At 43.3% G+C, this 15,947-nt stretch overlaps 1 protein-coding gene across 4 annotated transcripts in view; it reads right to left on the reverse strand.

The window, feature by feature from the left end:
- LOC121555194 (semaphorin-5B) overlaps positions 1-15,947 on the reverse strand; it is a 300,942-nt gene that overhangs the window by 153,430 nt on the left and 131,565 nt on the right. For all 4 annotated transcript variants that reach the window (XM_041869034.2, XM_041869033.2, XM_041869032.2 and 1 more), the window contains exon 5: positions 15,068-15,113. In XM_041869034.2, coding sequence (XP_041724968.2) covers positions 15,068-15,113 — 46 coding nt within the window. The remainder of the gene's footprint in view (positions 1-15,067; positions 15,114-15,947) is intronic.

Raw genomic sequence — 15,947 nt, forward strand, 5'->3', positions numbered from 1 at the left:
AATTGCTCTGTTTTTTAGTTGATTCTTTCCAGTGTGTCAAATTGTTATCTTTTTGCTTTCTAATAATTTGGTGTGGTCTAATTGTGTTGTTGTCCTGGGGCTCTGTGGGGTCTGTTTGTGGGGTGTTTGCCTACGGAGCTGTGAGGGGAACGGCACCTCCGTACCTCCGTACCTTCAGGCTCTGATCAGTCCCTACACCCAAACGAGGGCACTGCGTTCATCCACCTCTGGCCTGCTGGCTCCCCTACCTCTGCGGAAGCATAGTTCCCGCTCAGCCCAGTCAAAACTGTTCGCTGCTCTGGCACCCCAATGGTGGAACAAGCTCCCTCACGACGCCAGGACAGCGGAGTCACTCACCACCTTCCGGAGACATTTGAAACCCCACCTCTTTAAGGAATACCTGGGATAGGATAAAGTAATCCTTCTACCCCCTCCCCCCTTTACTCCAACCCCCCCCCCACCCAAAAATAAATAAATAATAATAATTCTAAAGTGGATATCCCACTGGCTATAAGGTGAATGCACCTATTTGTAAGTCGCTCTGGATAAGAGCGTCTGCTAAATGACGTAAATGTAAATGTATTTGAACAGAGCCCCATAGCCAGCTGGCTGAGAGGACTCTTCTCTAGGTTCATCTATCTGTAGGTGAGGGCTTTGTGATGGAATATGTAATGGAATATGTAGACATTGCTTCCTTTTAGGTGGTTGTAGCAGGTATCGTCCTAATTCTGTTCTGCATGCATTGTTTGGGGTTTTGCGTTGCACATATTTTTACATTTTAGTCATTTAGCAGACACTCTTATCCAGAGCGACTTACAGTTAGTGAGTGCATACATTTTCATACTGGCCTCCCGTGGGAAACGAACCCACAACCCTGGCGTTGCAAGCACCATGCTCTACCAACTGAGCTACAGGGGACCACACAAAGTATATTTTTGCTCAATTGGGTGTTTGTCCCATTTTGTGAATTATTGGTTGGTGAGTGGACCACATACCTCACAACCATAGAGGGCAATGGGTTCTATAACTGATTGAAATATTTTTAGCCAGGTCCTAATTGGGATGTTGAGTTTTATGTTCCTTTCGATGGCGTAGAAGGCCCTTCTTGCCTTGTTTCTCAGATTGTTCACAGCCTTGTGGAAGTTACCTGTGGTGTTGATTTTTAGGACACAGTAGGTGTAATTATTTGTGTGCTCTAGGGCAATGGTGTCTAGATAGAATTTGTATTTGTTATCCTGGTTACTGGACCTTTTTTGGAACCATTATTTTTGTCTGACTGAGATTCACTGTCTGACAGAATCTGTGCAGAAGATCTAGGTGCTGTATAAAAAATAAAAAATAAAATGTATGCACTCACTAACTGTAAGTCGCTCTGGATAAGAGCGTCTGCTAAATGACTAAAATGTAAAATGTAAAATGCTGCTGTAGGTACACCTTGGTTGGGGACAGAAGCACCATATCATCTACAAACAGTAAACATTTGATTTCTGAGTCCACCCCTTGGCCCTGAGGAAAGAAATCTGTGTGTTTATTTGCCAATTTTAACTGCACACTTGTTGTTTGTGTAAATTGATTTGATAATGTAATATGTTTTCCCTCAACACAGCTTTCCATAAAAAATATTTTTTGACATCAACAAAGCATGAGAAGCCTTTGCTTTTGTTTTGGTTGGTTTGTTTGTCACTAAGGGTGTGCAGGGTGTATACGTGGTCTGTCGTACAGTATTTTGGTAGAAAGCCAATTTGACATTTGCTCAGGACATTGTTTTCACTGAGGAAATGTTGGAGTCTGCTGTTGATGATAGTGAAGAGGATTTTTCAGAGATTGATGTTGACTCAGATTCCACTGTAATTATTTGGGTCAAACTTGTCTCCTCTTTTGTGGGTTGGGGTGATCAGACCTTGATTCCAAATATTCGGGAAGATGCCAGAGCTGAGGATTATGTTGAAGAGTTTAAGAATAGCCAATTTGAATTTGTGGTCTGTATATTTATTTTCATTTAGTATACCATCAACACCACAGGCCTTTTTGGGTTGGAGGTTTTGTATTTGGTCTTGTAGCTCATCCAATGTAATTGGAGAATCCAGTGGGTTCTGGTAGTCTGTAGTAGCTGATTCTACGTTTTGTAAATTATCATGTATATGTTTTTGCTCTTGGTTCTTTGTTATATGTCCAAAAAGGTTGGAGAAGTGGTTTATCCTAACGTCTCCATTTATGATAGATAGCTCTTCGTGTTGTTGTTTGTTTAGTGTGTTCCAATTTTCCCAGAAGTGATTTGACTCAATGGATTTTTCAATCACATTGAGCTGTTTTCTGACATGCTGTTCCTTCTTTTATTTTACAGTATTCCTGCATTGTTTTAGTATTTCACCATAGTGAATGTATAAGCTACAGTTTTCTGGGTGGGTGCCTCTCTCTCTCTCTCTCTCTCTCTCTCTCGTTTCTCTCTCTCTCTCTCTCTCTCTCTCTCTCTCTCTCTCTCTCTCTCTCTCTCTCTCTCTCTCTCTCTCTCTCTCTCTCTCTCTCTCTCTCTCTCTCTCTCTCTCTCTCTCTCTCTCTCCTCTGAAGGCCACTGTATTTATCCCCTTCGCTCTGTCTCTCCCTCTCAATCTCCCCTTTCTCTCTCCTCCACGCTTGCCTGCCCACTAATGTCCATGACAGGTGTTCTCCCAGGTGTCTGTTTGAATGGCCTGGGCCCGCCTTCAAAGCCAGAATCAGCACTTCCCCCTCCTCCCAACCTTCTCCCCCCAGCACAGGGAGAACTAAAAGGTCTGTCCTCCCCCCTCTTTCCTCTCGCGTCTCTCCTTTTTTCTTCACCCTTCTCCCCCAGCACAGGGAGAACTAAAAGTCCTCACCCCTCTGTCCTCCTTCATCTCTCCCCTTCATCTCTCCTGACAGGACTGGCGTGTTTGGCATGGGGAGGTGATCTCCGTCACTGGGCTGAGCTGACTCTCTCTCTCCCTGTTCCATTATAGTCCTCTAAACAACACGCAGGGTGACTCTAATAGCATCACAGAGAGAGAGGGGGAGAGAGTGAGAGAGGGGGAGAGAGACAGAGAGAGAGGGAAATAGGGAGGGAGGGAGGGAGGTCGAGAGAGAGAGAGAGAGAGAGAGAGAGAGAGAGAGAGAGAGAGAGAGAGAGAGAGAGAGAGAGAGAGAGAGAGGGAGGGAGGGAGGGAGGGAGAGATAGTGAGAGGAGGTAGAGAGAGAGAGAGAGAAGGGGGGAGAGGGAAAGAGGGAAAGAGGGAAAGAGGGAAGGAGGGAGGGAGAGAGGAGATAGAGAGAGAGAGAGAGAGAGAGAGAGAGAAGGAGGGAGAGAGAGAGAGAGAAGGGGGGAGAGGGAAAGAGGGAAGGAGGGAGGGAGAGAGGAGATGAGAGAGAGAGAGAGAGAGAGAGAGAGAGAGAGAGAGAGAGAGAGAGAGAGTATGGACGCTCAAAAGGGATGTGGTTACAGTGAATCGGTCAGCTTTGATAAAGACTGGGCTGCCATCAAAAGGTATGAATAGGTCTGCTCTGACTGAATACTGAATTGTGGTTGTTACTCCAGTTACTTCTCAATCAATCAAAGACTAATTTCAACTAGAGGAGAGCAGGTAATGTAGACTCACTTTCACCCCATTTCAATACCTGACCTCCATTTCAGGTCTGTGTGATTGTGCAGATTGTGTAGGGCTGAAGCCAGCCAACCCTGTGGTCCCCAGGACTGGGTTGGATCGCTCTCTCCTGCTGCTGTGTATGGTTCAGGCTAACAGGCAAGCAGGCAGGAGGAGGAAGAGGAGGAGGAGGAAGAGGGGGAGGAGGAGGAGGAGGTGTAGAGGCCTTCCATCTCGTTCATCTGTTTAGGCATGCTGGCAGGCTCAGATCCTCTCCTCCTAACTGGGCAGCAGCAGTGTTCTGTGCTCATCGATTTGGGCCCTGGCGCGCCTAGTGACACCTCCAGTTAGAACAGAATGAAGAAGGAGCCGCCTTGTTTATCCCCCAGCTCAAGACAAGCCAATAAAGTGTGTGTGTGTGTGTGTGTGTGTGTGTGTGTGTGTGTGTGTGTGTGTGTGTGTGTGTGTGTGTGTGTGTGTGTGTGTGTGTGTGTGTGTGTGTGTGTGTGTGTGTGTGTGTGTGTGTGTGTGTCTGCGTGCATGCATGCCAAGCAAGTGGGGTACAGATGTTGAAAGACATGGTTAAGTCTGTGTGGTGACATGCTTTCATCCATCCATACATCTCAGTGCAGAGAAACAGGCCGTAGTACTGTAGAATCAGATCAACATACAGCATTCACTAATTTCACTTAAACTCTCTCCTATTTGTCCATTAGTTAGACCTGGGTTCAAATAGTATTTGTCTTCTTTCAAGGACTTTGAGTGTTTGATTGAGCCTTGCTGATGTGCCAGATGGACGGGGTTGGACACTTCTGGAACTATTCCAATGGTTCCATCGCGCCAGGCAAACTCCGGTAAGTACAGTAGGAGCAATAAAGCCCTTTTGTGGGGAACAACTCATTCTGATTGGCTGGGCCTGGCTCCCCAGTGGGTGGGCCTGGCTGCCAAGTGGGTGGGCCTATGCCCTCCCAGGTCCACCCATGGCTGCGCCCCTGCCCAGTCATGTGAAATCCACAGATTAGGGCATAATTTATTTATTTCAATTGAAGAGGTCCTTATATGAACTGTAACTCAGTAAAGTCTTTGAAATTGTTGCATGTTGCGTTTATATTTTTGTTCAGTATATATTTGAAGTGTGTCTGTAGCTTGGATTCCATCCAATTGGCGACAGATTTTAATGTGAATATTCTCAAATCTGCATAAAGAAAATATGCACATTTTCCTACCAGTGGTGTGTTTCCAAAATCAGTGTGTGATGACATTTTAGCAGACGCTCTTATCCAGAGCGACTTACAGTTAGTGAACACACCTTTCTTCATACTTTAATTTTTTTACATCCCTGCAGGCCATTCCCCCCCCTACCCTGGACGACACTAGGCCAATTGTGCGCCGCCCATGAGTCTCCCGGTCGCGGCCAGCTGCGACAGAGCCTGGATTCGAACCAGGATCTCTAGTGGCACAGCTAGCACTACGATTCAGTGCCTTAGACCACTGCGCCACTCAGACGTAGTAATAGTTTTGTCACAAAAACTGTTAAATAGAAAATGTGCCCACTCTGGTCTTGGCACGTGCTCTCTAGCCAACAGTTCACAGATACAGTGCAGGGAGGCTGTGCTGATATGCTAGTCTACATGATGAAATTATGGATAAGAGCGAGAATATTTGTATTTGTCAAACGGCAGTCAAGCATCGATCATCATGTCACCAGAATCAGACCCCCGATATTTATTGGAAAGGAGCATCAAGATCGGCCGTGCACTTTCATCATAATTCATTTAATCTGTAGCCTAATAAACTGCATGGTTTCCCGAGTCGTAGTGGGAGGACCACACATCATATAATCGTGTGACTCCTAGCCAGCCAACTGCAGGGCCAGACGGATTACCAGGACGTGTACTCCGAGCATGCGCTGACCAACTGGCAAGTGTCATTTTCAACCTGTCCCTGGCTAAGTCTGTAATACCTACATGTTTCAAGCAGACCACCATAGTCCCTGTGACCAAGAACACTAAGGTAACCTGCCTAAATGACTACCAAATCGTAGCACTCACGTCTGTAGCCATGAAGTGCTTTGACTCACATGGCTCACATCAACACCATTATCCAAGAAACCCTAGACCCACTCCAATTTGCATACCGCCCCAACAGATCCACAGATGATGCAATCTCTATTGCACTCCACACTGCCCTTTCATACCTGGACAAAAAGAACACCTACGTGAGAATGCTATTCATTGACTACAGCTCAGCATTCAACACCATGGTGCCCTCAAAGCTCATCACTAAGCTAAGGACCCTGGGACTAAACACCTCCCTCTGCAACTGGATCCTGGACTTCCTGATGGTCTGCCCCCAGGTGGTAAGGGTAGGTAACAACACATCTGCCACGCTGATCCTCAACACGGGGGCCCCTCAGGGGTGCGTGCTGAGTCCCCTCCTGTACTCCCTGTTCACCCATGACTGCATGGCCAGGCACGACTCCAACACCATCATTAAAGTTTGCCGAACGACACAACAGTGGTAGGCCTGATCACCGACAATGATGAGACATCCTATAGGGAGGAGGTCAGAGACCTGGCCGTGTGGTGACAGGATAACAACCTCTCCCTCAATGTGATGAAGACAAAGGAGAAGATTGTGGACTACAGGAAAAAGAAGAGGACCGAGCACACCCCCATTCTCATCGACGGGGCTGTAGTGGAGCAGGTTGAGAGCTTCACGTTCCTTGGTGTCCACATCACCAACAAACCATCATGGTCCCGAGTGGCGCAGTGGTCTAAGGCACTGCATCGCAGTGCTAGCTGTGCCACTAGAGATCCTGTTTTGAATCCAGGTTCTGTCGTAGCCGGCCGCGACCGGGAGACCCATGGGGCGGCGCACAATTGGCCCAGCGTCGTCCAGGATAGGGGAAGGAATGGCCGGCAGGGATGTAGCTCAGTTGGTAGAGCATGGCGTTTGCAACGCCAGGGTTGTGGGTTCGATTCCCACGGGGGGCCAGTATAACAATTTTAAAAATAATGTATGCACTCACTAACTGTAAGTCGCTCTGGATAAGAGCGTCTGCTAAATGACTAAAATGTAAAATGTAAATGTAAATGTCGAAATACACCAAGACAGTCGTGATGAGGGCATGACAAAGCCTATTCCCCCTCAGGAGACTGAAAAGATTTGGCATGGGTCCTCAGATCCTCAAAAAGTTATACAGCTGCACCAACGAGAGCATCCTGACTGGTTGCATCACTGTCTGGTATGGCAACTGCTTGGCCTCCGACCGAAAGGTACTACAGAGGGTAGTGCGTACGGCCCAGTACATCACTGGGCCAAGCTTCCTGCCATCCAGGACCTCTACACCAGGCGATGTCAGAGGAAGGCCCTAAAAATTGTCTAAGACTCCAGCCACCATAGTCATAGACTGTTCTCTCTGCTACCACATGGCAAGCGGTACAGGAGCACCGAGTCTAAGCCCAAAAGGCTTCTCAACAGCTTCTACCCCCAAGCCAAAAGACTCCTGAACAGCTAATCAAATGGCTACCATTTGCATTGTTCCCACCCCCTCTTTTAAGCTGCTGCTACTCTCTGTTTATTTTCTATGCATAGTCACTTTAACTCTACCTACATGTACATTTTACCTAAATTATCTTGACTAAGCTGTGCCCTCGCACATTGACTCTGTACCGGTACCCCCTGTATATAGCCTCGCTACTGTTATTTTACTGCTGCTCTATTTTTTACTTATATATTTTTTACTTATGTTTCTTAAAACTGCATTGTTGGTTAAGGGCTTGTAAGTAAGCATTTCACTGTAAGGTCAACACCTGTCGTATTCGGCGCATGTGACAAATAACATTTGATTTAAATTTACTTCGATATGATGGTTATTATATCAATATTTGAGTATAAAGGCGTTTCCACTGCCACACTAAAATATCCCACCATGTCAAACGAACAAATTATCTGTCGGCATTCATAAAATTGTACGGAAACTTCTTTTATTTATTTTTTGATACGGTATGACTTTACTCGCATAAAAACTGTGGATGGAAACGTGGTTTGTGATGTACAGTGTCCAGGCCTACAATACTTAGACAGGTCCCACATCACCACATGAGCCTTCTCTACCTGATGCACTGTAATCCCACAGTAGACCCTTGTAACAGTAGATACCTCCATATAGACATCACACCACCAAACACTCACTCTCTTTCTCCACCCCACCACCATCCTAGGAGCTGAAAACACTCCAGTCCCAAAACCCCAGAATCAATACCAGGAAGCCAACTGCAGCCAGGAGAGTTAAAGAGAGGAGCGGCAGAACAGATGAGTAGAGAGAAGAGGAGAGAGGTGGAGAGGAGGCGGAGAGGAGGAGGAGAGAAGGAGAGGCGGAGAGAGGCAGGTCTGGGAGCCCAGCGGAAGAGAGGAGCACTGGCTGCAGATGGTTAAGTGTCGGTTGTTAAAGACCACTGGACATGGTTGGGTAGGTTACTTTCTAAATGTAATCCATTACAGTTACTAATTACCTGTCCAAGATGGTCATCAGTAACGTAATTTTTGGATTACCCAAAAGCAATAACGTAATCGGATTACTTAAAGAGCAACTTTCATGAAAACTTTTTTTCATCAAAAACCAGATGCTTTAGGCTTAGTTATAGTGAAAAACGTCAATGCTGGTCTTCATTTTGACAGTTCGACAAAGTGATATATTTTGGTCTTTTAGTAGTAAATCTAGCTCTTTTTGCCTCTAGCAGTTCAATTGAATTTGTGATGTAGAGGCACCTTGAGAAGGTTCCTCTACGTCATCTCAAGGAAGGGGTTCGGTATGAAATACACTCCCTTCTAGATGTGCTGGGTGGTATCACCTCAAGGCTCACTATAAAAGCAGGTGACAGCGCGCTTTATTTGGCAATGGTCTTGGTAAATGGAGTGTGCCAATACATTTAGCATGATGCTTCCTTGAATAGACTACTGACGTTACACAAAATTCAAAAGGCAGTTAGGCACATTTCCGCATATGACTAAATTCAAAGGTTTTGATTACCGTTTCATACACATCTATGTGCTTTTACGAAGAAAAATAATCATGTAGGCTATGAGGAGCTACATCTTTCTTAACAAGAAATAGATGACAATGGTGGTCATGTCAAATCATTGTATTTTTTCTCAACTGCTATGACTGATTGGTGGCACAGTATGCTAAGACAGACATGGGGAAGATATACAGTGGGGAGAACAAGTATTTGATACACTGCTGATTTTGCAGGTTTTCCTACTTACAAAGCATGTAGAGGTCTGTAATTTTTATCATAGGTACACTTCAACTGTGAGAGACGGAATCTAAAAAAATCCAGAAAATCACATTGTATGATTTGTAAGTAATTAATTTGCATTTTATTGCATGACATAAGTATTTGATACATCAGAAAAGCAGAACTTAATATTTGGTACAGAAACCTTTGTTTGCAATTACAGAGACCATATGTTTCCTGTAGTCTTGACCAGGTTTGCACACACTGCAGCAGGGATTTTGGCCCACTCCTCCATACAGACCTTCTCCAGATCCTTCAGGTTTCGGGGCTGTCGCTGGGCAATACGGACTTTCAGCTCCCTCCAAAGATGTTCTATTGGGTTCAGGTCTGGAGACTGGCTAGGCCACTCCAGGACCTTGAGATGCTTCTTACGGAGCCACTCCTTAGTTGCCCTGGCTGTGTGTTTCGGGTCGTTGTCATGCTGGAAGACCCAGCCACGACCCATCTTCAATGCTCTTACTGAGGGAAGGAGGTTGTTGGCCAAGATCTCGCGATACATGGCCCCATCCATCCTTCCCCTCAATACGGTGCAGTCGTCCTGTCCCCTTTGCAGAAAAGCATCCCCAAAGAATGATGTTTCCACCTCCATGCTTCACGGTTGGGATGGTGTTCTTGGGGATGTACTCATCCTTCTTCTTCCTCCAAACACGGCGAGTGGAGTTTAGACCAAAAAGCTCTATTTTTGTCTCATCAGACCACATGACCTTCTCCCATTCCTCCTCTGGATCATCCAGATGGTCATTGGCAAACTTCAGATGGGCCTGGACATGCGCTGGCTTGAGCAGGGGGACCTTGCGTGCGCTGCATTTTAATCCATGACGGCGTAGTGTGTTACTAATGGTTTTCTTTGAGACTGTGGTCCCAGCTCTCTTCAGGTCATTGACCTGGTCCTGCCGTGTAGTTCTGGGCTGATCCCTCACCTTCCTCATGATCATTGATGCCCCACGAGGTGAGATCTTGCATGGAGCCCCAGACCGAGGGTGATTGACCGTCATCTTGAACTTCTTCCATTTTCTAATAATTGCGCCAACAGTTGTTGCCTTCTCACCAAGCTGCATGCCTATTGTCCTGTAGCCCATCCCAGCCTTGTGCAGGTCTACATTTTTATCCCTGATGTCCTTACACAGCTCTCTGGTCTTGGCCATTGTGGAGAGGTTGGAGTCTGTTTGATTGAGTGTGTGGACAGGTGTCTTTTATACAGGTAACGAGTTCAAACAGGTGCAGGAGGTAGAACAGGAGGGCTTCTTAAAGAAAAACTAAAAGGTCTGTGAGAGCCGGAATTCTTACTGGTTGGTAGGTGCTCAAATACTTATGTCATGCAATAAAATGCAAATTAATTACTTAAAAATCATACAATGTGATTTTCTGGATTTTTGTTTTAGATTCCGTCTCTCACAGTTGAAGTGTACCTATGATAAAAAATTACAGACCTCTACATGCTTTGTAAGTAGGAAAACCTGCAAAATCGGCAGTGTATGAAATACTTGTTCTCCCCATTGTATATAGATTTTTTCAAATCCTTAATTTGCAGTATTCATCAACTGCCCACACACTTCTAATTCTGAAAAGTGAAAGCATACAGTGGTTTGCGAAAGTATTCACCCCCCTTGGCCATTCCAATACATTTAAATATTTCCCCTTAAACCACAAGTGTTGCTTTAGTAGTATCCTTTTTCTTTTTTTTTTTGGGGGATTAATCAATGGATTAATATTGCAGAGAGATTGTATCTTCTATCAATGTAATTGTCTGCATCACTTCCAATTCCCCATGTTTTTTATATATATACTCCCCTTTATTACTTTTCAACCCCGCCATCCTTTCCCTACTTGGAGTTAATTAGTGAACAACAATGCCCAGGCCTCTACTTCCGGTCTATACTTACTATCTACACCTTATGGACACAGTTCATTTTACAATAATTATATTATATATATATATATATATATATATATATATATATATATATATATATATATATATATATATATATATATTATTATTTATTTTTTATTTTTTTTGCTCCTGAACTTCTTCTACTCTCAACCTCTCTGATCATTTTCATGATGTCCATCCGGTTTGCTTCTATATGCCATATCTTTCTAACTGTGCTCTTTCCCAAAAGCTCCCAACATACAACCTATATACTTATTATGGACACAGTATGCTTACATTATTAGCTATCTTTGTTATTATTTGTTTTTATTTGTTATTAGTCCCATCCTTCAACTCTATTCAATACCTCCCATCTATCTCTTAACACCATCCATATAGGATTTCTATTTGCCATATATATTTCAACCGTACTGTGATGTTTTACAAAAGTTCTGAACCTTTCCATTGTCATTGCTTCTACAGATTGTGAATTAAAAATAAACATTTTTGCTAAAAGTATTATTATATTATTGATCGATTGACTATGACTTTTCAGATCACCCAGTAATGCTATCAGCAAGGTTAGCTCCAGGTAAATATTGCAATCCTTTAGCCATTCCTGGACCTGTGTCCAAAAACAAGCTACAAATGGACAGAACCAAAACAAATGATCTAATGATTCTGTCTCTTCACAGCAAAATCTGCAGAGCTGGGAAGATTGTATCCCCCATATAAATAACATTCTATTGGTAGCAAGAATTTTATATAATAATTTAAATTGAAAGATTCAAATTTTTGAATCCGGTGTCGTTTTGCGTGTGGCTGTCAATCCTTTGGTCCTTAAGTGAAACTGATATACTTTTTTATTTATCACAGTTTTCCTTAACCAATTATGTTCTTTAATGCAAGGCCGACAGACAAGTTCCTTACTTTCTCCCCCTTCCACTTTCCTCTTCCACTTTTGCGGTAAGGCTACAATTATTTGGTTGTAATTTTGGGTAGAGCAGACATTTCCATATGTTTTTGTTAGCTGCATGTGCGACATAACTCCACCAGTCCTACCGATGATATCATTTACGAAGATTATACCTTTTTTAAACATTCTGTCAAAAAATAAAGTTTTTTTGTCAATTAGTATATTTGTATTTAATCACAATATTTGTTGAATTTTTTGTTCTGTCGTTTCTGGAGGATTAAATTGAAATTGCAACCAACTTTCTATGGCTTGTTTTAGAAATAGTGATATTTGGGAGATGATTTCCTTTTCAAATAACTGCAAATGAGTTGTTGTAATCTGAATAAAGGGAAAAAGGCCTTTCTTGAACATTGGGTGAGACAATCTTACTAATTTGCTTGAGAACCAGTTCGGATTCAAGTATAACTTTTGTATGACTGAAGCTTTTAGTGATAGGTCTAATGCTTTAATATTTAATAATTTCTATCCTCCGAATTCATATTCATTATATAAATATGCCCTTTTAATTTTGTCTGGCTTGCCGTTCCAAATAAAATTGAATATTTTTTTCTCATATAATTAAAAAACTGTTCGCTAGGCGTAGGCAAGACCATAAGCAAATAGGTAAACTGGGATAATACTACAGAGTTAATCAGGGTGATTTTTCCACAAATTGACAGGTATTTTCCTTTCCATGGTAGTAAGATCTTATCTATTTTTGATAACTTTCTATTAAAATTTATTGAAGTGAGATTTTTTATTTCCTTTGGGATATGTATTCCGAGTATATCCACATCACCATCAGACCATTTTATTGGTAAACTACATGGTCATGTAAAAATTGTATTTTTAAGTGATCCAATACGTAATATAGTACATTTGTCATAATTGGGTTGTAATCCAGAGAGGTTAGAAAATGTATCTACATCCTCTATGAGGCTGTGGAGTGATTCTAGTTGTGGATTTAAAAGAAAACTTGAATCATCAGCATACAATGACACCTTTGTTTTTAAGCCCTGGATTTCTAATCCTCTGATATTATTATTGGATCTGATTTTAATAGCTAACATCTCGGTGGCCACAATAAATAGATATGCCGAAAGTGGACAACCTTGTTTCACTCCTCTTGACAGTTTAAAACTTTCGGAGAAATAGCCATTATTTACTATTTTACACCTAGGGTTACTATACATGATTTTGACCCATTTTATAAGAGATTCTCCAAAATTGAAATGCTCCAGGCATTTATATATAAACCCCAGTCGAACTTAGCAGTATCCTTAGGGTCATTGTCCTGCTGGAAGGTGAACCTCCGTCCCAGTCTCAAATCTCTGGAAGACTGAAACAGGTTTCCCTCAAGAATTTCCCTGTATTTAGCGCCATCCATCATTCCTTCAATTCTGACCAGTTTCCCAGTCCCTGCCGATGAAAAACATCCCCACAGCATGATGCTGCCACCACCATGCTTCACTGTGGGGATGGTGTTCTCGGGTGATGAGAAGTGTTGTGTTTGCGCCAGACATAGCGTTTTCCTTGATGGCCAAAAAGCTCAATTTTAGTCTCATCTGACCAGAGTACCTTCTTCCATATGTTTGGGGAGTCTCCCACATGCCTTTTGGCGAACACCAAACGTGTTTGCTTATTTTTTTCTTTAAGCAATGGCTTTTTTCACTCTTCCGTAAAGCCCCGCTCTGTGGAGTGTAGGTGTTAAAGTGGTCCTATGGACGGATACTCCAATCTCCGCTGTGGAGCTTTGCAGCTCCTTCAGGGTTATCTTTGGTCTCTTTGTTGCCTCTCTGATTAATGCCCTCCTTGCTTGGTCTGTGAGTTTTGGTGGGCGGCCCTCGCTTGGCAGGTTTGTTGTGGTGCCATATTCTTTCAATTTTTTAATAATGGGTTTAATGGTGCTCCGTGGGATGTTCAAAGTTTCTGATATTTTTTATAACCCAACCCTGATCTGTACTTCTCCACAACTTTGTCCCTGACCTGTTTGGAGAGCTCCTTGGTCTTCATGGTGCCGCTTGCTTGGTGGTGCCCCTTGCTTAGTTGTGTTGCAGACTCTGGGGCCTTTCAGAACAGGTGTATATATACTGAGATCATGTGACAGATCATGTGACACTTAGATTGCACACAGGTGGACTTTATTTAACTAATTATGTGACTTCTGAAGGTAATTGATTGCACCAGATCTTATTTATGGGCTTCATAGCAAAGGGGGTGAATACATATGCACGCACCACTTTTCTGTTATTTATTTTTTAGAATTCTTTGAAACAAGTAATTTTTTTCATTTCACTTCACCAATTTGGACTATTTTGTGTATGTCCATTACATGAAATCCAAATAAAAATCTATTTCAATTACAGGTTGTAATGCAACAAAATAGGAAAAACGCCAAGGGGGATGAATACTTTTGCAAGGCACTGTATAACTAGGAGAGGGGTCACTCTGGTAGTAGTTGTAGGTTTTTATACAGTATTCAAGACCAATCTGTGAGTTGATTTGACCATTGGAAAAAGAGCTACTGTGTAAATACTGCAATGTGAGTTGGATTGAATTAATCTTCATTTTCAAGGTGATGATTGCACTTTTCTTCCCAAGACAATACTGCAATAAATGTGAGTCCACATTTATTTTGCGCCCCATGGGGGATTCAAATTTACACCGCAAGTGGCAATAGATGTCTGCAACTAAGTGCCTTACCACTGTGAGCTAACTGTCCAGAGCCATATTTGCTTACGATGCACATCATTTTATTATCAGAGCTTGATAGTGGACTGTATTTTAGTGAGAAAGTGTTGTGATCAGGTACAACTATCTTTACCCACCCCAAATTAATATTAATGAGCAATTCCCCCCACCCACTACTTCTCACCTAAATGCATGTTTCGAAAATTTGAAGGGGTAAGGGCAAAGGCTGAAATTGGGTTTGAGTGTTACCCTTTAAGAGGCATTAGAAGACGACAAAAAGGATCCATCAAATGCATTTGGTGTGTCATCATAGTGGCCTCTGACTTGTGGTCAGACTCGTTCAGGTGGAACTAACTTAAACTTGCGCCTTTTTTGAATGCTGAATTTGAATGTCATTGAGAAACAGAAAGGTGTCATAATGTACTTTTTCGCAAACATCCTTTCGGAATTTAAAAGTATCTGTAATCTGAGTACAATATTTTTGATGGCATAACTGATTACAGTTAGAGGTTTTTTGTAATCAGATTACATGTAATCAGTTACTCCCTAACCCTGCCACTGGACTACACATGCACATGCGCACGCGCACACACGCGCACACACACACGCAGCAGCAAGAGAAGAGAGGAGGTGGGAGGTGGACTTATCTTACCTGGATGAGAGACACATTGTTGAGACTCAATCTGAAGAGGAAGTTTCTGTGTAGAAATGACAGAGAGAGGAAATAACAGTTATAAACAGTTATAAACAGTTAATAAACAGTTAATAAACATTTAGTTTGCATGGCAGTTATATGTGTTTTCTGTTACAGTGAGTCAGAGCTAGCACCACAGGTCCTGTCCTGTTCTTCTACTAATCTCACTGCAACTCCCCTCCATGTCTCCGACCATTACTTTGTATCCTTTTCTCTCTCGCTCTCCTCCAACACTACTCACTCTGCCCCTACTCAGATGGTAATGCGCCATCGCAACCTTCGCTCTCTCTCTCCCGCTACTCTCTCCTCTTCCATCCTATCATCTCTTCCCTCTGCTCATCCTTCTCCCTCCAATCTCCTGATTCTGCCTCCTCAATTCTCCTCTCCTCCCTTTCTGCATCCTTTGACTCTTTATGTCCCCTATCCTCCCGGCCGGCTCGGTCCTCCCCTCCATCTCCGTGGCTTGATGACTCATTGCGAGCTCACAGAACAGGGCTCCGGGCAGCCGAGCGGAAATGGAGGAAAACTAGACTCCCTGCGGACCTGGCATCTTTTCACTCCCTCCTCTCTACATTTTCTTCATCTATTTCTGCTGCTAAGGCCACTTTCTACCACTCTAAATTCCAAGCATCTGCCTCTAACCCTAGGAAGCTCTTTGCCACCTTCTCCTCCCTGCTGAATCCTCCTCCCCCTCGCCCCCCCTTCTCCCTCTCTGTGGATGACTTCGTCAACCATTTTGAAAAGAAGGTTGACGACATCCGATCCTCGTTTGTTAAGTCAAATGACACTGCTGGTCCTGCTCACACTGCCCTACCCTATGCTTTGACTTCTTTCTCCC

The sequence above is a fragment of the Coregonus clupeaformis genome, chromosome 40 (assembly GCF_020615455.1).
Source record: "Coregonus clupeaformis isolate EN_2021a chromosome 40, ASM2061545v1, whole genome shotgun sequence".
In the NCBI taxonomy this organism is placed as follows: Eukaryota; Metazoa; Chordata; class Actinopteri; order Salmoniformes; family Salmonidae; genus Coregonus; species Coregonus clupeaformis.